We start from the raw sequence: 25,617 nt of genomic DNA, 5'->3' as shown, positions 1-25,617 counted from the left end.
TAGGGGAAAGGGGGGCACATGTGGACAGGGGGTGCATGTGGGCAGTTTGAATTCAGCGCTTTATAAGGCATGAATAAATTCGAAAAAATTCTCATAGATGTCTCTGATTATACCTAATGTGTGAATAAAGTTTGAACATTTAACAGCTGATAGTGTTTGTGTTATGGTTGAAAGCACGTTTGAATGGTGACAAAGTAAACTTATTAGAGGAATATAATCGGTGATCATCAAGTAAGTAGATTGTATGTATAATACTGCTAATAACTTATGTTTACAAACCTTAACTAGGGGTTATTACTACCACAATATTTTACCTGTGAAAATCACCCTTGTGTTTAAAACAATTTTTCATCTACAAATTGTAACCGAGGCACATGTGGACATGCAGATACGGGGTAGATGTGGACTGTCCACATCTACCCCACAGTCCACAGTCCACATTTACTCCACACCGTGTCCTAAAGTCTATGTTTCAATACCCACAAATTTTCTTTTTTACAGTATGGTAAGGACTTATAAGCGCAAAACATCGAGAGATGATATTGATGAAACTATTGTCGCAAGAGCCCTTACAGAAATTAGTAATGGCAGAATGTCATTGCGTACAGCAGCATCGGAATTTGGCTTAAAGAAATCAATGTTGCACAAACGTTTCAAAAAGCAACGGAACACAACGGAAGATTCCGGTGCAGAATCTGATACTGTAGACCAAGGCAAGTCAAAATATGCTAGCAATCAAGTATTTTCAGCAGAAGAAGAAAATATGTTGAATAGTTATCTTCTTAAAAGTTCATCAATTCACTATGGTTTGACTTTGCGTCAAACAAGAACACTAGCTTACGAGTATGCCCTTAAACTAAATAAAAAATTTCCCAATAAATGGAATGTAGAAAAACAGGCGGGGATTGACTGGATGAAATCATTCTTAAAGAGACACAAAAACATTTCTTTAAGAAAACCTGAAAACACTAGCCTCGCTCGTGCAACTTCCTTCAATCCAGCAAACGTTAATGCATTTTTTTGTAATTATAAGAGCGTATTAGAAAAATTCAAATTTGAACCAAACCGTATACTAAATTTGGATGAAACTGGCATAACTACTGTCCTACCCTCTCCAAAGGTTCTCACTGAGAAAGGCAAGAAACAAGTAGGTCAGATAGTATCTTCTGAACGTGGCCAGCTTGTTACCTTTGTAGGAATTATAACAGCAACAGGAAATGCACTACCTCCAATTTATGTATTTCCCAGGGTCCATGCAAAAGACCACTTTGTGAATGGCGGACCTATTGGAGCTGTTGGTTTGGCTCATAAAAGCGGCTGGATGACTGCAGAGTTATTTATGAATGTACTGAAGCATATTGTGCACCATCTATCACCGTCGAAGGAAAACCCCATTTTATTACTCATCGATAACCACAAATCACATATATCTCTGCCAGCTTTGTGTTTTTGTAAAGAGAATGGTATTGTTGTCCCGCGTTCCCACCGCATTGCTCCCACAGGCTTCAACCACTAGATGTTGGAGTCTATGGGCCTTTTAAGGCAATTTTAAAATCCACCTTCAATAACCACATGGCTACACATCCCGGGAAGCAAATTACAATATATGACATTCCACAATTGTCTAAGCAACCATTCTTGCTAAGCTTCATCCCAAAGAACATTACAAAAGCTTTTGAAGCTACTGGTTTGTGGCCACTAAATGAACTTGTGTTCACCGAGGCAGACTTTCAGAGTTCATATGTTTCTGATAGGCCAGTAACTGATTCAGTTGTAAATAGTAATTTAAGCAACACAGGCACTACAGGTCAAAATGCCACTAGGCCAGAAAATAAATCTGTTCTTGATGAACGTGATACTACACCTCCAGGACCCTCTGGAATTGTGACCCCTGAAGTCCTCAGACCATACCCGAAAGCTGCGCCAAGACGAAATGTCCAAAGAAGGACAGGCAAATCATGTATATATACAAGTACGCCAGAAATGGATGCTATTAAGAACAAAGAACAAGAAAGACAAATTCCAAAGGAAAAGAAACGAAATGTGAAACGGGTTATTTTTGAAAGTTCGCCAGATAAAGAGCACATGGATGCAGAGGATTCTTCAGAAGAAGGTGGCTCTTTTTCTGATGAGGGATTTGACGGAAACGATTTTGCGGAAGAACATTCGATTTTGGACAGCGATGTGATTTCTACGGATGACTTTGTGCTTGTTAAATTTGCCACAAAGAAGACTTTTATATATTATGTTGCCCTTGTACAAAAATTGTTTGAAGGTGGTGTGGAGTGTGAAGTTAAATATCTACGACGCAAATTACCTGGATGGAGTTTTCACTTTCCTGTCATTAGTGACATAGCTACTGTTATAAGAGACGATATTGTGCTCAAGTTACCTAAGCCAGTGAATCATAAAGGGACAGCAAGAACCTCTGACTACTTTAAATTCGGTGTAGACCTCACGAAGTATAATGTAAATTAACTCTAAATTTAGATATTCTGCAGAAAATTTCGACATAACTTACTTAGATTTTCATTTTGTAACAAGTGTCCACATGGACCCCTTCCACTGTCCAAATGCACCCTCTAATGGGGTACAAGTGGACAAACACATTTTTTTTTCTTTAAAGGCATTATGCACATTTTGTTTATATTTTAAGCATTCATGTACTTAGTATGCATTTCACAATATCCGCCCGATGTTACTACTGTAAAGAAAATGTAAAATTGATGGAAAATTAAAAAAATATTGAATTTTGAAAAAAGCTGTCCACATGCACCCCCCTCTCCCCTACATAAAATTTCGTGCAAATTCTACTATTTTTTTGGAACATCCAGGGAAAGGGCTAGTTGTGTTACTTTTGTACACTGTATGTATTAAACAAGTTCAAAAAGTAATCGTAAACGATTTACAAAAAGCGCATTTCCACATTAACAGTCTTTGTCCGCCAAATTCGTTTTCAGCAATTTAACCAAAAAAATCCGTCCACAAATAGGAAAGTTGGCACTGCGCATGCACAGCCTATTCTTATCGTATAGAATTTATAAGCACAAAAATCTGATACAACTGAATACCAAACGGTCTTCGAGATCTTCGCGCATCCGGGGTCTACTAAAGAGCGGTGGGTCGTCCTTTTGAGAAACATTGTGTTGAGCTCAGCCTTACCTTATGCCATAGATTAATCTGTGCTTATACTAAGCAATCTGAGCCAAAATGTCGTGAACAAGAGAATATTTAGCCTATTGATGTTTTTGTAACTTCTCCTCTCTTCCATCTTTGTTATCATTCTTTTAAAGTGGTAAAAAAAAGAGGGAAAAACGGAGTAGGATTTATTGTCATTGCGTCAGCAGGGAACTTTCCATGACGTGTCTAACCAAAGTTATAGTGATAGCTCTAGAGCTTAACAGGATACAATGAAAAGAGCAAGAAGACGAGCGAAGATGGTATACGGTAAGAAAGAGGGCAGAGGATACGGGGATATGAAAAAAAATGCATTGGATAGGGAAGGGTGGAGAAATAGAACCTGCATATAGCAGAAAACTAAAAAAAACCCTGTTAAAACGTCACCGGGGAGTTTAATACTGAGACCACTGTGAAACCACAACATTTATCATTTAGCATTTTTTTAGGCTGAAATCGGTCCTTCAACGCTCTTAAAAACACTTTCTTACTGAGGGCTTACATAACGAAAAGGGTTACACTTTTAAAATAATTATCCTTTTAAAGGGATAACTAGGAAGACATGAATATAAAAATTCAACCCCCAATCTATTTTGAAATTATGTAATTTTTAATTCCTTACTTATAACTGTTAAAGTCAGTTAAAGTTAGTGTTAGATAAAAAATAATAGGCGGCGTATTTCATAGTTTAGAAAGATTAGAATTTTTACCGTAACTGTCACATGTAATAACGCTCAATCTTGTAATCAATAATATCATTTTCATTAAAGTTTAACGTTGAATTATATTAGGTTATGGGCGCAGACCTTCGTTTTAGTGTTTTTCCGTTTCGAATTGTGTATTTGTGAAGTGTTGTTAAATCCACACATCAGCAGCAGAATGGATTTAGCAAAGCACATTAAACCATTGACTGGTGAGTCAGACTGGCCAAATTGGAAAAGGAAAATTCGTGATTTACTTGATTATCATGAGGGAGCGTTAGATGTTATCGATAAGAAGCTAGAGAAACCGACTCCGCTTAGTGCTAATCCAACACGAGATGAAGAAAAAGCATTTAAAGCTACAAGTGATCTGTATCGAAAAGCAAATAGTTATGCCAAGTCAATGATTACAAGTACAGTTTCTGACACAGTTTATCAGAAAATCATGGACAAGGTTACGGCGCATGATGCTTGGGAGGCGTTAAAACAGCAGTTTGAAGCTACATCCAAAGATCAGCTGTTCAAGATTTGTACAGAGCTATTTTCATTTGGTTGGACATCGGGCGAGGATGTTTCCACACACGTAGCCAAGCTCAAGAGTCTATGGACCGAGCTGAATAACGGGTTAAAAGCTAAGAATGAAAATCCACTCCCAGATCTACTATTGGTATGTAAAATTTTACATATTTTACCTAGTAGTTTTGAGAATTTTAAATCGAGTTGGATGCTGTTAACGAAAGATGAGGTTAAAACATTCGACGAATTAACCATGCAGATTATTATTTTCGAACGAAATATAAGACAGCCTTCAAGTAATGATAGTGATAAACAAGTAGCCTTGTTGGTTAAGTCAAATAAGCAGACAAAGAGGGGTACCGACAATTTCAATTTTGTATCGAAACTTAAGAAAGAAGATACCTGTAATTACTGTCAAAAGAAGGGTCACTGGGTGAGAAGTTGTAGAAAATGGATCGCAGATGGTCGTCCTAAACGTAGTAGTAGCAGTAGTAATGCTGAAAGTAATGCTGCAGAGTCTCAGGTCGCTTTAGGCTCAATAGATAATGAAGTTTTAGCTACTGAACCAAATTCAGAGGATTGGTTTGTGGATAATGGGGCTACTAAGCATGTAACTAGTCGTTCTGATTGGTATTGTACGTTTGATGAGTTTAAAGATCCGCGCACAATTAAAGCAGCTGGAGAAGAACGTTTGATTGCTATCGGGAGCGGTACTATCAAGGTCTCTTCAATTGTCAATGGGAAGAACCAACATATTTTATTGAAAGATGTTTGGTACGTTCCGAAAATTTCGAGAAATTTATTTTCACCATTGGCTGCCCATGATAAAAATTTAAACAGTGAATTCGGATCCACCGTAACCACTTGCTCGTTTTTGGTAAACGGCATCACAGTGTTGAGTGGTATTCGAGAGAAGTTTGGATCATTGTATAAGGCAAATATTAGTCCAATTTTGTCCCAAGACAGGGCATCAGTAAAAATAGTAGAAGCAAACGATCATTTACAGTTATACCATGAAAGGTGGGGTCATCAGGATAAGCGTTACGTCAAGAAAAAGCTTGAACAAGAGTTTAATCTTAAAGTTAAGTTTGATGATACAATATGTGAACCGTGCGTATATGGTAAGGCGCATAGACTTCCATTTGGTAACAGAAAAAGTGCCTCACAACCGGGAGAACTTATTTCGGTCGATGTTTGTGGACCCTTTTGTGAGTCTTTTCAGAAAAAACGTTATTTAGTGGTATTTAAGGACAGTTATAGCTATATCGTTACGGTTTTATTATTAAGTATAAATCTGATGTCAAAGTAGTTTTAGAACAAATGCTAACGCATGCAGAAACTCAGGGTCACTTCATTAAAGAGCTACTCAGCGACAATGGAGGTGAATTTGACAACGCAGATGTTCGAGAAATCTTGCAGAGACGGGGTATCACACAGCGATTGACAGCACCGTATACACCACAACAAAATGGCGGTAGTGAAAGAGAAAATAGAACAATTGTCGAGATGGCACGTACGTTCAAGTATTCCAATTCTGATGTGCAGTTTCCGGACGCGATTTGGGCTGAGTTAGTTACAACAGCGATCTACATTCTGAATAGGACTGGGAAGTCGTCAGAAGATGGTATTACTCCATATGAAATTTGGTATAAGAAGAAACCCAGGATAAAACACCTTCGAATCATCAGTTCGGCCTGCTATATCCATGTTCCAGATCAGAAAAGACGAAAAATGGATAGAAAAGCTGAAAAAGGCTACTTAGTTGGTTATGATGGAGATGAACGATATCGAGTGTACGTTCCAGAGAAGAAATGCGTTGTTTTATCTCGAGATGTAAAATTTAATGAAGTAACTCAAGAATGCGAAGAAAAAGAAAAAGTATTTTTCAGGAATAGATTGTCAGAAGAAGATGAATCAGAAAAAGAAGACCAGATTGATAAACCAGAAATTACTCAACCTGAAGGCAGCACAAGAACTAAAGAAAGCAAAGAAGAAAGTGATGATGAGTGCAGTAGTGAATATAACAATGAAAGATCGTTACGTAATCGAGAAATTATCCGCACTCCAAAGTATCTTGAAGATTACGTTATGGCGATGATGACAGAGCTCCATCCTCAAACATATGAAGAAGCTATACAAGATAAAAATCGTGCATCCTGGAAAAATGCCATGGACAATGAAATGGCTTCCTTGATGGAAAATAGCACATGGGAATTAGTAAAATTACCCACAGGTGGTAAAGCAATTGCTTGTAAGTGGGTTTATAAATTAAAATTAAATCCAGACGGAAGTATTTTAAAATACAAGGCAAGATTGGTCGCAAAAGGATACAATCAAAAGAAAGGTATTGATTACAATAATACTTTCAGTCCAGTTGCAAAGTTGCAAACTATTCGTTTGATACTTGGTATTGCTGCAACAGAGAAAATGCATTTGGCCCAATTTTATGTCTCAACTGCATTTTTATATGGAGAGCTGGAGGAAAAGATCTTTATGAAACAGCCAGATGGATACGATGATGAGTCTGGTAGAGTCTGCCTACTCAAAAGGAGTTTATATGGACTAAAGCAGTCGCCTAGATGTTGGAATCATCGTATTGGAAAATATTTACAAAAATTACAGTTTAGAGCCAGTAAAGAAGAACCATGTATGTTTGTTAAAGAGAAAAATGGTGCTAAGATAGTTTTAGCATTATATGTAGATGATGGTCTTATTGCTGCTACTCATAAAGAAGATCTTGAAGAATTTATCCACCAACTTAGAACAGAGTTCAAGATTACCTCAAATGAAGCAACATATTTCTTGGGTCTTGAAATTGAAAAATCGCAGAATGGAAATATCAAGATTAGCCAGAAATCGTATGCTCAGAAACTACTTGAGCGTTTTAATTTTGTTGAATGCAAGTCAGTTTCTACACCAATGCTTTCAAGTTCAGGAAGTTCGAATTCAGGGAAAGCATCAGAAAAAGAAGTCATATTTCCATATCGACAGGTCGTTATCATCAAAGTAACGCTAAGAAGGGAGCGTTCGAATGCTACAGTGATGCTGATTTCGGTGGTTGTAGTAAAACAAAACAGGTCGTTCAACATCAGGAGTACTGGTCAAATATGCCAATGGAGCTGTTTCTTGGATTAGTCAGCGACAAGGTTCCGTAACAGAATCTACAGCTGAAGCAGAAATCGTAGCTGCAAGTGAAGCCGCAAAGGAAGTTATTTGGCTTACTCGACTTTTGCAAGAAATTACATTTTTAAAGGAAATTCCAGTTATCCAGATTGACAACGCAGCAGCTGTTAGACTTTCTGAGAATCCCGAAAATCATCGCAGAACCAAGCACATTCAAAGGAAACACTTCTTTATTCGTGAGCATGTTAGTGAAGGCACTTTGGTTGTAGAAAAGGTTTCATCTGAACATCAGGTAGCTGACATTATGACAAAGCCTCTCGCTCAAACAAGATTACATATCCTTTGTGTAAAGATGGGACTTGTATAATTATTAATTTTTATCAAACAAGGGAAAGTGTTAAAGTCAGTTAAAGTTAGTGTTAGATAAAAAATAATAGGCGGCGTATTTCATAGTTTAGAAAGATTAGAATTTTTACCGTAACTGTCACATGTAATAACGCTCAATCTTGTAATCAATAATATCATTCTCATTAAAGTTTAACGTTGAATTATATTAATAACATTGGAAAGAAAGAGGGTGACACTATTGCGAGGTTCCAATATTTTGCGAGGATCAAATATTCCCATTTTTAGATTAACTTACTGTTATTTAAAGTATCACTGAATACATAAATATACAATTCAACCCCAAACTGTTTTGAAATTAAATTTAAGGGAAGTACTTGCTTACATAGTAGGTACTTATCGGAAGTAATGACGGCTTATTTTTAAGTTGAATGACCGATTAGCGGTTCGAAATACATATAAAAATTCAGCCCTTATCCATTTTGAAATTGGGAATTTTTAAATGAAAATACTTTCTTGCGTAACACTTGTCTAATGGAAGGGGATAATACCTTTGAGAGGATCGAATATTCTTATTTTCGAATCGATTATTTTTCATGTTTCGTTAGCGACCATGAATACATGGATGCGAAAAACCTCAACGAACTGAAGAAAAAACGATATGAGGGTTGGAAAATCTGTAGCACCTAAAAGTTAGGGGACTGAAGAAACTGGAGAACTGAACAAATCCTATAAGAAATGCAGTAATCTGCTCCTAAGCGTTTTCACGTGACCACCATCTTGCGTCATGAGCTCATGATAGTAATAATAAATTGGTATTCACTATACGTTTACAATTACAAACTATTGTTTTTCAACCACTTTTCCCATATAAATATAAGTTTCAACCCTTACGAAAGCAAACAGAATTTATATAGGCGTTAATCTATTAATTTTGGAATCCTGGATTAGAAAAGGTGGATTCCTGACGAATATTCCAATTTAAAACTAACTGTAACGTAAATTTAAGTACGAGATTAATTTATGTAAAATCAATTACTGATGAATTTATAACAGAACATTATTATTTGTCACTTACTTGTACTGACATTGATAGCACGTAAAAATATAACACAAACATCTAGAAAACACATATTTCACAGAAAGAATTTAGATCCGCTTCCATTCCCTATCGCCTTATCCGCTAATCCGTGATGGCACCTCGAAGATGTTCGCTACATAATGACCTTAAACTTTCCCTAGAGCAATAAACTTCATTGTTAAATCGGGTGGGAACTTTCATGAACTTTTATTTTGAATATGATGATTTACATAAATGACAGGCATAAATTACCAAAAGGGATATTTTACTTTCTTTTCATATTGCACGTTTTATGACATGCCAAGCTAAAGGAATTATGAAGGTGACCCAATAATCTCCAAAAAGTACGAAGAAAGTAAGTAAAGAAAGGTAAAGGGGATATCACCACAGACACACTTCAATCGATGAGAATCAAGAAATTAATACACGAACTCGAATTAGGCCGAAAAGCCCGTTCAGAACTGCACGAAGGAATAATGGTCATTAATAGGTATTTAAAAAAAAAACCAGCAAAATATCCCTTTTTCCTGTTTGAATTATATTGAAATGTATTGAAAATATGTCCATGAAGAGGTGCAGCCTCACATCCTTGCAGAATGTTCGCTTAGTCCTTAGTGTATGGTGATAGGTAGCGTTTACCCTTTTTGTTCGATTTTTACGTAATATACTGCAAATTCAATCATTTGATTTGTGTAAACTGGATTAGTTCTTATGCTTTGTAACTAATTAAAGATAATTCAATTCCTTTGTGCATTCAATTCATTTTCGCAATTTTTGTCAGACCAAAAAAGAGCATATTTAATTCAAGACATCGAATGTATTTTTTCTGAAACTACTTCTTTCGTTCTAAAAAGGGTGAAGAAATTTTCATTTTCCTCTAGTGAGGAGAGTAAAAAACAGTTAATGCGTTAATTTAAAATTGAAACATCCTCGTATAAATTGCTATATGTCAAACTTCATCATTGTATGCGATAATTTTTCAATTTTGGTTATAGTTTCAGAAAAAATGATGTGCAAAACTCAGGTTAAAACTTGAGAAGAATGTGTTTTTCGACTCTCGTTTCAATTGACACATTCGCTATGCTCGTGTGTCAAACTTTGAACTCCAAATTGAAAAACTCCACTTTCTAGTTGTACAAATAACTATTATATGTACTGTAGGTAATTTAAATCACTTTTCGTCATTCTTCTGAATTCAGTCCCCTAGAAAGCATTTTGAATTTGAATTTCTACAAGTGAATGTCTTTTATACCTTTTATCTTTAAATCTCTAAATTGAGACAGATTATAGCGTATGGTAGGTACAGTAAGTAAAATTTATAGTAAATTAACTCAAGTAGGATCGTTTTAACACGTTAGATCGTGGCAATTGCGAAAAAGCGTATTGGTCCAACAACTCGAGCTGCCGGTAGGTCCAGCAATGGGTGCGACAAAACAAACTTAACCCACATTTCAAATTTGGCAACAACGAAAACAACGTCGAGGGCAGTGTACTCATTGGCCGGTTTGTTGAAGCAGACGAGATTCAAGTTTTACCTTTGATTTACCTGCTCAGGTGTTGAGACTAAGAAAATGATTCCGTAACACAGTCACCGACGCGATTATCTAACAAAGGAGAGTTTTTGTGCGACGCTCGCTTGGATCTGTCTTTTTTTCGAACGAGCCTTTGTGGATTTTGTGTGTGATAACTATTAAAATTATTCTTGTAAGTAGATGTTTTTTTATTTAAACTAAGAATTCAAGCACGATGCGCAGAAAAATGCGCAATATTAGTGCATTTTATCGTATAATTACACCACACTTTTTTGCATACTTTGCGACCTCTGTTTTCAGTCACAATATCTTCAAATATGTCTTAATAATTTAGAAAAAAATGAACTAATCTTTACATCCCTCAAGTTTATAGCAATCGTATTGGTAGAGCATACAAATACGTAAGTAGGAGAATGGTACCCAAAAACCGTAATTCTTTTGGATTCGTTCAGAAAGAAACATATACATAGTTTGACCAAAAGCAAATTCCCTGTCAAACTTGGATCAAATATTCTGGTTTGTACAATAAACTACCGAATCAAACATTTTGGATGAATTTTCAACTGCAAATGTAATGCTAGTTCTCCGTTTTAACTGTCTTGCAATTAACAGCCACTACTTCAACAATTAAAACAGAAAAATTTGGTTGATGTCCTGTTTCTTGTAATATGCAAAATATAAAAAAAAAAAGAATGGGGGGTTTACTTATAAATAATAGGTAAATTATGTTTATTTTGGCTGAATGGAGTTCTTAGATCGTTAATTTATTACTCAAGCGTTACAGCTTCATTTGCTGCAAACGCAGACTAACCATTGGTTTTTTGGTCATGTATTGAAAATGATATGGAATTAAACAAAATAAGTAAAGAGACACTTTTAACGTTGAAAACATTACATAATATTCGCGAAAATTGGAGATTAGGACCCGATTAGATAAATGGGACAAACAATACCCACACGTGTGACGTGAGGTGATTTTGTTTATAGACTTTCGGGACAAGCGCACCGGAAATGTTCTCCTTGAAAAGTCTTCTCCTAGGCAACAGCCACCACCTCCATCATCCCGATTTTGCGACGAAAGGCTGCTTCAAAGCGATAAATCTGCTTTTTACGTTGCCTTCACTCAATCCGCAGAGAATATAAGTGTGCTGTTGGGGATACCTACTCCTCTTCTTTTGCTCTCGAGGGCATTTGACAAAAATAGCAAAAGCAGACGCAGATCGCGATATTGTCGCAAAGAGGTACCTCCAATGACCATGTCATCATCGTTGGAGAGGATGTTAATTTACTCGTGCTCCTCTACGGTCGAGGATCCACTAAAATGATCGTCTACTCCAGAAGAATGCCAGAGATGAGGCGGGATGCATCCCTTTCTCCACCAGCTCGTTCAACGAAGGGGAAGTGGAGGTACGACCTGGATTTGAACTGCTCGTCCGCGCATTTACTGGGTGGCACAATACCTCTGTCCTGTTCTGACACGGGAAAATGAAAATGTGGGACCACTTTAGACAGAATCAAGTCCTAGTGAACCAATTTCCTCCACTCAGATGCCGCCAACAAGTCGCAGCAGAAGGCGACAAGTGTCTAATTGTCCTATGTCAAAGAGACGAGACGACAGACACCCTCAACGTTGTACGCTTCCGTACTTTTGCGAGACTGCGCCCTATCATCACTATCGCACATACCACCAGGTACAAAAGTGGTTCGGGATGGAGAAAGAGACCGCCCACTAAGACTCATTTCCATTACCAGTCGGCAATCACCTGCCCCCCCCCCCTCCTTTCTTACAAATGCAAAAATGCAAGAAGAGATGCAGAGGTGGTTACACTTGGGTAAAAGCAGGGCTCAAATGTTCTATGATGTGTGCCACCCGCTCTGGGGAAACGTGCTAGAACGCTGCCCTTATCATCATCGAAGAGGACATACAAGTATAGCGAAGGTGACGGCCGAGGAAAAAATAAGGCAACGATTTTGAGTGCATATGTGTCTAGGTACAGGGTGTTACATATAAGTATGTAAAAAAAATTAGTGGAAGAGGGGAAACAAGCACTTTTTTCAAACAAACCGAAGGTCAAACTTGTTTCTTTTGGGAGCCACCCTCAAAAATGTAGGATGGTCAAAGTGTATCCATTTCTATTTAATTGTAAAATCTTAGCCACGAATTTTTAGAAGTACCCCATCCGTGTTGTAACCCTACGTGCGTATTTTCGAATTATATTCTAACCACGCGTTCATTTTTCAGTCCGTGTCAATGGGATCTCGCGTGGGCGGTTTAGGAGCCGCCGGCCTATCTGCCGACAAAGCTCTTGCAGGAGTTCCTCGCCTCTTGGACGACTTGCAGCGTCTCTCTGAAGATTCGGATTCGGCGGACATTGTTTTCGTACTGGGCCGCGAAGAAGAACGTATATACGCACATCGCGTAATTCTAATGGCGAGGTATGTAGATTAATTAAAAATACCATTAAATCCTTGCCGGAAATTTAATTTGCGAAAAAAGGGGGAGTGTGACAATCACCGCCGCTTGTGTCAATATCCTACGGGATATACGGAAAACCGCTAAATTAATTGATTTCACGATATTAAAAGCGTTTTCGACAGTTCGTTTCGATTAACTTTTTAATTACTACGCATTATACCTACAGCTAACATATTGCAGTCATAAAAAATGTCTTAATGCATATTTCAGCGAGTACGGGTAAGGAGAGAGCTTTTGTAAGCTTCTACGACGGATTCATTAAAACTTCAAAGATTTCGTGACCCTTTTGTTCTTGTTTCTACCTACTCGGCATTTGATTGCTGTTTCAGTCTTTTATCGGGTAACAACCCTAATCATAGGAAGTAAGATTGTAATGGGTTTTATTGTTGTTGCGCTTTGATATTTTTGTCGCATTTTGTTTGCATCTTTGAGGTGCTTCCAGAAATATGTAAAAGCTTTTGAAGCTTCCCAATTAAATACTATATATAGTGCTCGGTTCAAAATACAAGTTGCCAAGCAGTTACGAGCCCTGGCATTGGAAAAATTATATTAATACGAGGGGATATTTCTGTGTCATATACCAATTTATGAAAGCAATGACGAAATGCAATAACACTCTCACAGCTTCAGCATTTATAAGTGCCCAGAGTAAGTGCCGTGCAAATTGCAAATTTGTAATTTTGGTAACAGGCAGTAGTCACCTAAACTAAGGTTACGCTTGCAATCAAGCGCCTTAGCCGATCGGAACCTCTGCTAACTAACCCTCAGCCCGCCAGAATGTCTCCGCATTAATGTATATGTGCGTATTACGGTCACCAATGCTGACCAAGGAGAAGCTGACCATCTCGTAAACCCATTCCCGCTCCCCCTTTCGTTAGGGACTCTATAAACCACACGAGCCCATCAGGTTTTAAAAACGAGCAATCTGAGTTCAGCCACTGCTCCCTGCCCGGGAGAGTAACTTTATAACGTTTGAACTTAGTAAGACAGCCCGGATCACATCCCTTCTTGGGAGGAGAGAATCAGATCTGAGGGTTTCCTCCCAGATCCGCCCGTGCCCAAGGCCACCTCGATCCTTCCACTCGTCCCAATTGTTTAGCCGTATGTAAAGGCTCTAGTCCCAGAAGTGCCCTCTAGCCAAAGTTAGCCTGGATTTTATGGTCCCATCCCAGTGACTCCCAGAGAAGTGAGTCTCGGACCTTACCTAGCTGCTTCTTGAAGATTGTGCACAATCTTGATATTGCTAGATCAGAGTAAGGCCTTCGACTTAGTAAATCACGGGCTGCTCATCGCCAAACTGAAGCACCTAGGTTTTGATGACAATAGTGTAGGCTGGTTCACAGCATATCTTAATTGCCGATCTCAAAGAGTCAGAATCTCTCATAGGTCGTCAAGTTTCGCGAGAATCAAGAGAGATGTTCCGCAAGGGAGTGTTTTGGGCCCCTTACTTTTTTCGGCATTCACCTTCGACTTACCTACAAGTCTTCATCAACTTCGATACCATCTGTATGCGGACGACTTACAACTTTACATAGAGTGTAGTACATCAAATATTGAAGAAACCATCGATGTTGTAAACTCTGATCTTCTTGGTGTACACACGTGGTGTCAAAACAATGGTTTGCGATTGAACCCTGCCAAATCCACTGCTATTTGTGTGGGTCCTCGACTTCACTCGGAGTTGGTGTCTAGTTTTCAGTTACGTCTAATGAGCGAAAGCATACCATGGTCTACCACGGTTAAAAACTTAGGCATTAAAGTAGATAGTAGGTTAAGTTTTACTGATCATGTTAATCACATAATTAGAATTGCATATCTAAAACTAAAGTCAATCTATCACCTTAAATCTCTGCTAAATGGGTCCAGCAAGCGTAAGCTAGTCAAATCTCTTATTTTACCCCATTTTGATGATTGTTGTATGGTGTATTATTTTTTTCTCACAAAACGTGACCAAGCAAGGCTGCAAAAATCTCAAAATGCGTGCATGAGATACATTTGCAATATCCCCTTAGAGAGCACGTCACGCCGTATTATCACAGACTTAATGAGTTAAAAATCAAGGATCGTGTCAAATATCTATATATGATAATGCTTTATAAAATTTTACAATTTAGAATACCGTCATATTTATATCACCTATTGATATAAAGATCGGCTGCTCATTGTGTAAATTTAAGAACTAATTCTTTTACAATACCTACACATAAAACTGCAAAATTCCAGGGTTGCTTCACATATGTTGCACCATCTTTGTTAAATTTAAGGTTAGATGCATTGCACATGAACTATCCTCAGTTTGTTAGATCTACTAAGGGCTTTTTCTTAGAGAATTGTAATTAATTTAGCAAGACGACTGTTTTTGTTTTTTTTTTATCATTTTGTGTCTTACAGGATGAATTGAAAAACGGCTTTAGGCCGAATTCATTACCTTTTGAGCTGTACAACATTATTATTTTATTGTTTTGTTTCGTTTAGATGTATGCTCAATAAACATTATTATTATTATTATTATGGTCAGTGTATCTTGTGAGAACTCAGGTCTAGCCTGGTTAACTAATCGCACGGATTAAAATCAAGTAACGATTAGTGTCTGTGTCTGTGTCTGGTGAAGTTATGTAGGGTCCTAAAAAAAATAAAATAAAATAAAAATTCACACACTCACATTGGAAAGCTAGAGATAGTATGTAATTCATACTTACCAACATAGCTATTGAAGAGCACAATAGCCAGCGCTATCAGGAAAGAGGAAAACAAAACAAAACAAAACAAAAATCATTATAATAATTCCTGTAATTTTATTAAATGGAGTTTATTGTGTAAGTGTTTCTTTGGCTTTGCGTTTGGGTTGAATACGAGTGGGTTGTGATAACGTGGTGTGTTTATGTGAAGAAGGAGTTTTGTGTTTTTTAACTGTGCTAGGACGTGTAACTTTATTCGGTGGACCTGTCTTTGTAGTGCATGTTGCGTTAATTGTATTTATGGTGTTTCTTTGTTCTTGAGGTTGTATTTGTGAGGTTGCTTGGGTGTTTGGTGGAGATATTACAGTATGTTGTGAGCCTGTAGTTCTGTTAAGGTTTCCGCGTTTCGGTTGAATACGAGTGGGTTGTGATAATGTGGTGTGTTTCTGTGAAGAAGGAGTTTTGTGTTTTTTAACTGTGCTAGGACGTGTAACTTTATTGGGTGAGGGCGTCTTTGTAGTGCATGTTGCGTTACTTGTATTTATTGCGTTTGTTTGTTCAGGAAGTTGTGTTTGTGTGATTGGTTGAGTTAAGGGTGGAGATATTACAGTATGTTGTGTGTCATGTTGTGAGTCTAAAGTGCTGTTTAGGCTTTTGCGTTTGGGTTGAATACTAATGGGTTGTGATAATGTGGTTTGCTTCAGAGGTGAATCTCTGATCGTAGTATATGTTGTATCATTTGTTGTACTTGTTTGTTCGGTAAGTTGTATTTGTGTGTTTGTTTGGGTTAGAGGTGGAGATATTACAGTATGTTGTGTATCGTGTTGTGAGGGAGTGCTGTTGTTTACATGTATACGTTGTGGATCATTTGTGTATGTAGTATCTTGTGTTATGTTTAGAAATTTACGAACAATATGGCATGTGTTGATAATGACTGCTTTTTGTAAATTTTTGTATGTGTTTTTGTCTAAACCTAATAGTTGTAAATTGTGGTGTATTGTCTTTGGTATAACTCCGGTAGCACTAAGAATAATGGGAACTATAACAGTAGATTTCATTCTCCATTGCGTCTTAAGCTCGATAGCTATATCGGTGTATTTGCGGTGTTTTTCTGCATGTGTTTTAGTTAAGTTGTTAGTGTTGGGTATGGCAATGTCTATAATACAAATGGATTTTTGTGTTTTATCTATAAGTGTAATGTTCGGTCTATTATTGCAGATAGTTTTGTCTGTGAGTAGTGTCCTGTCCCAATATAATTTGTGTGTGTTGTTTTCAAGTATGATCTGTGGCGTGTATTTGTAGTATGGTGTCGTATCTGTTATGAGATTGTGTTTAAGTGCTAATTTTTGATGTATGATTTTAGCTACCTGATCGACGATCGTGTCGATGTTTGTATTCAGTTTGTGCAAGTCGTGTGCATGCCGATATTATATGTTGGATTGTTTCTGATGTTTGTGAACAGAGTCGACAAGAATCGTTTGTCACTGTTTTGTCTTTATGTATGTGTTTTTTATAGTTGCGTGTGTTAATGACCTGGTCTTGTATTGCTAACATGAAACCCTCAGTCTCCGGGAAGATATCACATTCAGACAACCAAGTGTGCGTTGCTATAGAATCAACACAATCCTGACTAACCTCTTGTGGAAATCGTCCATGTACCGGCTTTTGGTTCCATGTCTGTATGTTATTTGTGATGTATGTAGGTTTGGATGGAGGTGGGAGTATATTAGTTTCGTGTAGGTTAAGTGGTGTGTAAGATTTGTCTGCATATGTTACTGTTTTGTGTAGGACTGAAGTACCTGTTTTGTTATAAAAGTATTGTCGTAAATTGTGTATTTGTGTTTGGTGCAATAGTTTTATATCTGTAAGTCCTCTACCTCCTTCCGAACGAGGAAGGTAAAGTCGTATAGTAGAGGAGTGAGGGTGATGTATATGGTGTTTTGTTAATAGTGTACGTGTGTTTCTCTGTATTTGTTCTAAATCTGTATTTGTCCAACGTATAATCCCAAATAGTATGTATTATTATTATTATTATGGTCGGTGTTTCTTGTGAGAACTCAGGTCTAGCCTGGTTAACTAATCGCACGGATTAAAATCAAGTAACGATTAGTGTCTGTGTCTGGTGAAGTTATGTAGGGTCCTTAAAAAAAAAAAAAAAAATCACACACGTACATTGGACATCTAGGGATAATGTAATTCGTACTTACCAACATACCTATTGATGGGCACAATAGCCAACGCTATCAGGAAAGAGGAAAACAAAACAAAAAAAAAAATCATTATAATAATTCCTGTAATTTTATTAAATGGAGTTTATTGTGTAAGTGTTTCTTTGGCTTTGCGTTTGGGTTGAATACGAGTGGGTTGTGATAACGTGGTGTGCTTCTGTGAAGAAGGAGTTTTGTGTTTTTTAATTGTATTTATGGTGTTTCTTTTTTTTTGTTTATTATTATTATTATTATTATTATTATAAGACTTGAGGGTTCAGTTGGCTCTCTCTTGTAATAAACAGAGTCCTCGACCTGGCCCAGATTTCTTACGCATCCCCTGTAAACCCAAGGTTTTTGTATAAAGCATACAGACAGACAGACTGCTTGACAGCAAGTTGCCGACCAATTAAACAGGTTGCAAATTGATCTGTAAAAAAGTTACCTCGTCCATCCGATAAGGAAACGCCCATCATAGACACCTGAATGATCGTAAAGTGACTCGTGTTTCGGTGTGGGTAGTGACGATTATAAGTGGCCCTGTCAGGGTTAAAACCCAGATGGGTAGCGACAAAGGTCGTCGTCGCGGATCGATCTCCGGTATGCTGTAAATTTCTCTGTAAGAAGGTTGCCTCGTTCACCACTGATGTACTAGTATCCCCCCTCCACTAGGGATGCCGCCGGTTCCGACCCCTGGTCGGAGGCAAGAACCGCCACACGTGCCAAAACTCGTCGACATCTTTCTCGACCTCTGAGGGGGCCGGTAGTAATCCCGACGTCCAGATAACGGAGGATTAAACTCCCTCAATCGCAACGGAACTGTGTCCTGCTGCTTAGGTGGAGCCCTCTCCTTTATCTAGAGCAGCCCGAGCACTCACTTTCGTCACAAATGTGACGTGCGGACTCACGTGCGAAACCCTTGCGTGCGCTTGAAAGTTCTGCCACTGGAGTGCCTCATCGACACCAAATGCAAGGAGGATCCAACCAGGCTTCTGGCTTCTCCCTGAAGAAAACGTCCTCGTCCTGAAACCAGGATTTTGCCTCTGAAGGTGCTACAAGATGGTGGCCTTGTCATCAACACAGCCATAGCCTTACGCTACCCTAGGGACGTGCCTTTGCACTTTCAGAGACGCGCCATTTTAGGGTCTAATAAGAGGGATGGTCCTCTCCAACCAGTTCAAAGTTCCACTGGTCCTCGCATTCGGTCAGAATGGCATCGCTGGAATCCGGAATCCTGCCAGCCGAGGGAAGCCCCCCTCCTCCCCCCATTTGGTCAACTACTGTATAATGCATCTCGCTGCAGTGACTTGCGCATAGGTTCATGGCGCACCCGCAACTATATAAGTGATCGAGAAACTCTGGGCTTTTCCTCAGGCTGCCTTGAGCTAGACCTTGGGGGTGCTTCCCTCCGATCTGAGACGCTTGGTCCCTGACGACTGGTTTGGCGTCCCCTCTTTCGAGGAGCCTGCCCTGTTACTGGACTCCGTTCGCGAGCCCAGAAAGAGTTTGTTTAGATTATCGTCCATACAATTCCCACGAGCAATGTCGAAATGCGGTCTCACCTGGACAGAGCCGCATTCCCAGGGCTTAGCTGCCAGCCCCTTCTCGACGAACATCCACATCCAAATACGAGTCACTTTACGATCATTCAGGTTTAATACCACATTGAAAGTTTGCATGAAAAACGCTGAAAAATTAATAAAAGTATTTAATAAAACACCAATACGAAGAGCACTAGTCCAAACTTTTCTTTGAAAACACGGATCACCTGGAAATAATTTGTGGGTGAGGTGGTGCCCTCTCTCACAATACAAAATTGAATGATGCCAAAAATAATACTATGCACTGATCTTTGATGATGGTTTGGAACAAATCCCAGCTATAGCTCCATCTATCGAAAAATCTCTAAAAAAGCGCGAAAAACCCATAATGAATCTAGCAAGACAAAGGAAGGCCAGAGAAAACTAGTTGACTCAAACATGGATAGTAATAAAAATATAGCCACAGTACCTTTACGAGTCCATAACTGTTATTCAATTTACGAATAAGTAAAAGAATAAAATAACAGTTCAAACGAAACAATCACGTTTCCAGCTCATTCAGAATTTTTGGATTTGAACTTTATCCTATGAACTCACGCAAATTCGTTAAGCCGCTTGTGAGCAAGAGGCGAAAAGTGCACTTGTTTTTTCGATTTTAAATAGCCCTTATGGACATTTCATTCCCCTTAACGAGCATACATGAAATAATTTTTAATTTCTGATCAAATGATACCAATACCAAATCTGTAAGTGGTGTAGTTCCGTTCCGGAGCCTTTATTGGGACTCAGATAGACAGACAGACAGACATCAAGAGCGCAAAAGTGCACTGCTTTTTGTTTTTTAAAGTGAAAATGCACTAAAAATATGAGAAAATGTTGAGAAATTTCACTGTAACAACCAACACTCATTGAGTAATTTTATCGTTTGATATTTATTCAATGTTAAATATTCTTAAAAATGAGAAATTGTACACAATTTATTGACATAACTTCTGCTAAAATTGTGAAAAAGATATGTGCACAAGTATATCCCATATGGTCTAGTGGCTAGGATACCTGGCTTTCACCCAGGAGGCTCGGGTTCGATTCCCGGTATGGGAAAATTTTTATTTTGCTTTTTAACAATAATAATAAATATAAAGGTAGAATATTTTGTGTAGATGCAAAAGCTTTCAAACGGCAAAACGTGGAGAAGTGTGCAGAATACCTGGGTGCTCTGTCTCTACCTCAACCCCAGGTACGCCAACGCAAATTCGCCTGTTGCAAGCACCTCCAGAGACTTTCCGGCAGTTTCTTATATACGTCTACACTGGAAAAGTACGTCTCATACTGCAGGTATTAGACTAATTAAGACATTTCCTCCTTAGATTCTACTTCAAGATAGCGGCGTATTTGAAATGTTAGTGTTGGCGCAAGAGCTAGGTGTCGACGAACTGCGGATGGCGTGCGAGGATCACGTCACGTCGACACTCTCCGTAGGTTCCGCCTGCACCTTCTTAGCGGCTGCTTTGGAAATTCAGGACAGATCTGCAGGTATTCGGGTGCAAAATTTCATAACGAGTCGTATAAATAAAATGCGATGGTGGTGTAATGGTCAGCATAGTTGCCTTCCAAGCAGTTGATCCGGGTTCGATTCCCGGCCATCGCATAATTTTTTTGCAAATATAATCAAAATTTTTTTTGCAAGGAGGAAAAGCGGCAGCTGGATTTGTGGAGCGCTGCATAAGCTACATCGGTGAAAACGCGTCTGATTGCGTCCGAACAAATGCGTTCTTGTCTCTACCGAAAGATGCAGTGATTAAGTTAATATCGTCCGATTTTGTAAGTAAAACTTCATAGCATTTCATGTAATCAGTCAAGTGCGGCCAGCTCTGCCTTGAAGAAGAGGATGTGTGGCGTGCCGTGTTGAATTGGGCGAAGTACCAGGCGGGCGTGACACAGCCAACGGCTCACTGGACCGAAGAAGAAAAGGCAAGGGTCTGCCATCACCTCTCCACAGTCATCAATCATGTTCGTCTTCTCCTAATCGGTAAGTGCATTCCACCGCCGCAGGTCAATAAATGGAGTTTTAGACAGTCAGGTGTTCGCGGAAGAGGTTGAACCTACAGGTGCTGTACCTATGGAGTTGAGCCTGGAGCGATACAGACACGCTGCGCTACCTAGCAAATTCCCAGAAGGAACTGAAGATCAACGCTTAAGACCCCGTGCTTCTCCACATTTCTTCCCTGGTTCTCTCATCGTCGGGCAGGCGAAAAGTCACTATCAGAGAGTCTTAAATAGCTGGTTCGGGTTTCCAAAGCAAACATGGCGACTAATTTATCGCGCAACTACGCACGGTTTCTCAGCGAACGCTTTCCATAGACAATGCGATGGAATTTCTCCAACTTATGTTGTCGTTTTGGTAATATCTGCGTGGTAAATATAACACGAATCTATGCAGTGTTTAGGGCGCCCGTGGTGAAATATGTGGAGGATTTAGTGATGCAGCTTGGGGAAGGCCGCCTGGGAAAAGCCATTATGTTCCCTCGGAAAAGGCCTTTTTATTCACGCTTTACAACCATCAGGAATTACCCCCGACTCAATTCCATCTAATCAAAAAGCCGTTCGCCATCTGTTACCATCCTGAGTGCGACCGGTGCTTGTCCGTCGAAACCGTTTTACATTGTCTCGTTTCAGATCCGGGCCCATTTTTGGTGCAGGCGCTGATCTACTCATTTCGAGCAACTGTAACACCAACATGGATAGTTATTCTAATTTACCGCATACGTACGATGGAGATGGTGCGTCGCCGTCGGTTATGATGGGCGATTACAATTTTACCGTCGCCGATTATGAAGTTTTCACTCCAACTGTGACTGGTGGTGCAATGAAGCATCATAAATCGGAAAGATTTCAATAGGTTTAGAAGATACAATATTATAATACTTAAATATAAATTGTTGATAAATAAAAATACACTGCGACATTTTTTTCGATGAAAATTAACTTCCACAATAGTAAGTTAATAGATCGAACGCCTTTCAACAGCAAAGCTGCCATCATCAACCAACAATCAACAGAAAGGGAAAATATAAGTGTGGTCCTATTTGTATTAATTACAAGTGAAAGCGAAAGGTTAGAAGCTCTTATTGGCCTAATAGGTTTCCTTCATCAAAGGTCTGATATTACCATTAAAGTTCCATAACAATCTAACTGAGTCTTTTTTTCTTCCTTGGGTTGGGCTATTTCACGCAACGCACTTTGTCCCTGGGATCTATTGTGCGTGTGCCAGTGTCTTATTCTGAGAAAGGCAGTTTGTTAAAAAAAAATTGAGAATTCTCTTCGACTCCGACTGTAACTCCCTGATCTGCTGAGGTGCTATTCCAGTCTCACCCAGGTCTTGTGATCTCTGTCCGGAAACAGCCTCTCACCAGCAGAAGATGTGTTCCTCTGTCTCTTCCTCCTCGAAGCCTCTCCTAAGTAATATCCATAACTTCTTTCCTGTTCCTGGTTACAAATGTTCGCTCATTGCCGTGATTGGGTATCTGGTATCTCTATAGTTCCCCTAATAATAGAAATCTAAAAGGTACTCTACGGTGTGTGTCAGTCCTACCCCAATTTTGGCGATGGAAGTTGGCGTCACATCCTACAAAAAGATGTAGTCCCTTCTCCTTGCAGTATCTACTGCCTTGTTCTCTTCCGGATAGTATGCCGAAGTATACACTATTTTGGCAAGGCCGGTGCTCATTGGCGCTTCAACCACCACCAGGTCTTCTCTGATGAACTCGGAAAGGGGAAAGGGTATTACTTTCGGATTTACAAGAACCGCTGCTCTGGGCTAATAACCCTTGATAAAAAAGTTACCTTACCCATTGTTCCTGTTTGAGGGCCCCATCTAGATTTTCTTTGGTGAACCTCGTACACAGTGCGCTGGAGGCCGCTGCGGCCCTGTGTAGATTCACCTACATAAATTCATGTCGGCCATTATGGGACATGTAACGACCTTTTGTCTCCCTTGCGTCCACTGGGGCGGTAGCGTAAACGAGGAGGGATGTCCCCTTTAATGACCCTGCCGGTGTCTTTCACTTCAGCAGGCGCCTTTTCCTTGGCTTTGGTTGAGTCACGACCAGGACTTTCTCGTCTGGTTGAGGCAGTTGAGCTTTCCCCGACTTCCATTGGAATCACCTTGGTGGGTTCTGCTTCGAGTGTCCCACCAGAGTCTTCTTTGGGCTTTGAGGGCCCAATCACCTCGGCGCGTTTCATCTGAATGGGTTTTTGTCCGGATTTTCTCTATTTGCTAGTAAACAGAACTTGGATAAACTTGAAAGCCAATCGTTCTTGTCTAAATGACTGACCGGCGTATTGTCGACCGTGAAGGCTATTACTGCGGTCTCGCGATTTGAGTAAAGCCATATAGTCCAGGCTATATAATATTTTTTACAAAAAAAATTAGTTACCAGGCGAAACCAGGACTTTCAGGCACGTGAAATGAATAGAAATTGGGAAAAAATAATCAAAACAGCTGAATTTTTTCGCGGGTGAAATCACGGGGGTTGAAAGGGGTGAAAAGTGGTGTTTTGCAAATTGTGGCAAAACTATTAATTTTAGACGAAAATGTACAATGTAAAAGTTATAGAGATTAATCAAATGAGCAACTTTTACTTTTGTATCTTCACTATTTTCACATAACCTCCAATTTCCCTAGAAAAACCGGAAAAACTGTTTTTTTCGTTTTTTATTCTTATTTTTGCGAAAAAATGTCGTAGGGGTTTGAAATTTTTGAGGAAACATAGCTTGTTTTATGATAAAAAAGAAGATATTTTTTTCCCGTAAAGTTGAACCGTTTCCAAGATCTCACAATTTCTGAAAAGAAACACCTCTTTTTCAAGATGTAAAACCTGGAATAAACTTTATGAGGATTTTATTCATAATTCCTGTAAATTAACGATCAACAGGCCTAGCTTAATCCCATCAGCTGTAACATAGGCAGGAAGAAGAGTTAGTGAACAAAAGCAAATTGTTCAGGAAGCAAAAGAATTGGATTTTACTTAAAATTGCTTTTATTGCAGTAAAAATGCGGAAATAGAAATAATAAAGATGTTTTAATTAAGACAGTTGGGCACTGGGAAACAAAAGAAAATATTTTAGCAACATTAAAGAGGAGAGAAGACAGATTTCAAAAACTTTTTATTAGCGCGGATCCAATACGTTAATTTATTTGCAAAAAAAAGTCTAAAATTAATAGTTTTGCAAAAGACCACTTTCCACCCCTTTCAAGTCCCCGGGGTTTTACCCGCAGAAAAATTCAGCTGTTTTAATTATTTTTTCCCAATGTCTATTCATTTCACCTGCCTGAAAAACCCGGTTACGCCAGGTATCAATTTTTTTTCTAAAATAAACTATTTTAGAGCTATTTAGCCTGGACTAATAGATATTTGCACATATGCTCTTTGCCCATTCCCATTGAATAAAAAATTAAGCCGTTCCTCTTAAAGTTTTGATATGACGCCACCTGGGGGTTCCAGGTGTTTTGGGGTTTGTCGACTTCTTTTGAGCTGTACTGCCGCCCCTTAAAAGGATACAGAGAAGACCGTAAACACCCTGTATATATTGATTTATCCATTATATCTCTAATATCTTGCTATTTGTTTTGTTGATAATTACACAGACTTACGGTAAGTATAAACATATATTATATTTTAGTATTGTTAGTTACAATATTTTACACAAAACGAGTGAATTCTCTATTGTTTGCTTGGAGAAACTATTTCTTCTATACTTTATTTATTTCCTTTACCAATGTATCTTTTTAGTATTTCATATATATAATGTACCTAATGTTATGCTGGTGAAATGAGGTTTTTTAAGACCTATTCTAAACGAGATAGATAAATTGATTAAATCAGTCTATCCCCCTCCTCCTCCTCCTCTCTCTCTCTCTCTTCCTCTTCCTCTTCCGCTTTTTCTTCACTCGGATTATTTACTATATGTTATTATTGTATTATTGTATTAGTTTACTTATATGTATCATATGGAGGTAAACGTTTGACCACTAGGTATTCGTTACTTCACTAACTTTTATTTGCAATTATAATAATATGTAGTCTCAAAATGATCCCAATTTATTATATTCAACTTATTCTATTGTTTAAGAGCGGCCATGAACGATTACGGTTATTTTCCTATTTGCAATAGTGTTAAGTGCAACAAAGGTGAGTTCTGAAACGTAGTTCAAATATCTTCCCGAAAACCTCGAAATTA

General features: G+C 38.6%; 3 protein-coding genes and 2 non-coding genes across 9 annotated transcripts in view; 4 read left to right on the top strand and 1 right to left on the bottom strand.

The window, feature by feature from the left end:
• Positions 1–25,617, bottom strand: part of LOC116175051 (contactin-associated protein-like 4) — a 236,162-nt gene that overhangs the window by 115,273 nt on the left and 95,272 nt on the right. The window lies entirely within an intron of this gene.
• LOC116175062 lies at positions 15–2,784 on the top strand. 2 transcript variants are annotated; one of them, XM_031493129.1, is made up of 2 exons: positions 15–231; positions 502–2,784. In XM_031493129.1, exon 2 carries the CDS (start codon positions 503–505, stop codon positions 1,514–1,516), a length of 1,014 nt encoding a protein of 337 aa, XP_031348989.1. In that variant the 5' UTR covers positions 15–231; position 502; the 3' UTR covers positions 1,517–2,784. Both variants share the same exon structure in this region, with proteins under 2 accessions (XP_031348989.1, XP_031348990.1).
• Positions 10,494–22,336, top strand: LOC116175057. Its single transcript, XM_031493122.1, has 9 exons — positions 10,494–10,647; positions 12,718–12,911; positions 20,538–20,694; positions 20,745–20,910; positions 21,065–21,198; positions 21,247–21,406; positions 21,450–21,778; positions 21,825–22,003; positions 22,054–22,336. The coding sequence occupies exons 2-9, from the start codon at positions 12,727–12,729 to the stop codon at positions 22,274–22,276; spliced, it is 1,533 nt and encodes a 510-aa protein (XP_031348982.1). The 5' UTR covers positions 10,494–10,647; positions 12,718–12,726; the 3' UTR covers positions 22,277–22,336.
• On the top strand, positions 20,407–20,478 carry Trnae-uuc. The gene has a single exon. It is a non-coding gene; the product is annotated as a tRNA-Glu (tRNA).
• Trnag-ucc lies at positions 20,954–21,025 on the top strand. The gene has a single exon. It is a non-coding gene; the product is annotated as a tRNA-Gly (tRNA).

The sequence above is a fragment of the Photinus pyralis genome, unplaced genomic scaffold (genome assembly GCF_008802855.1).
Source record: "Photinus pyralis isolate 1611_PpyrPB1 unplaced genomic scaffold, Ppyr1.3 Ppyr1.4_LG6, whole genome shotgun sequence".
Taxonomy (NCBI): Eukaryota; Metazoa; Arthropoda; class Insecta; order Coleoptera; family Lampyridae; genus Photinus; species Photinus pyralis.
This window is presented reverse-complemented; position numbering and strand designations above follow the sequence as displayed.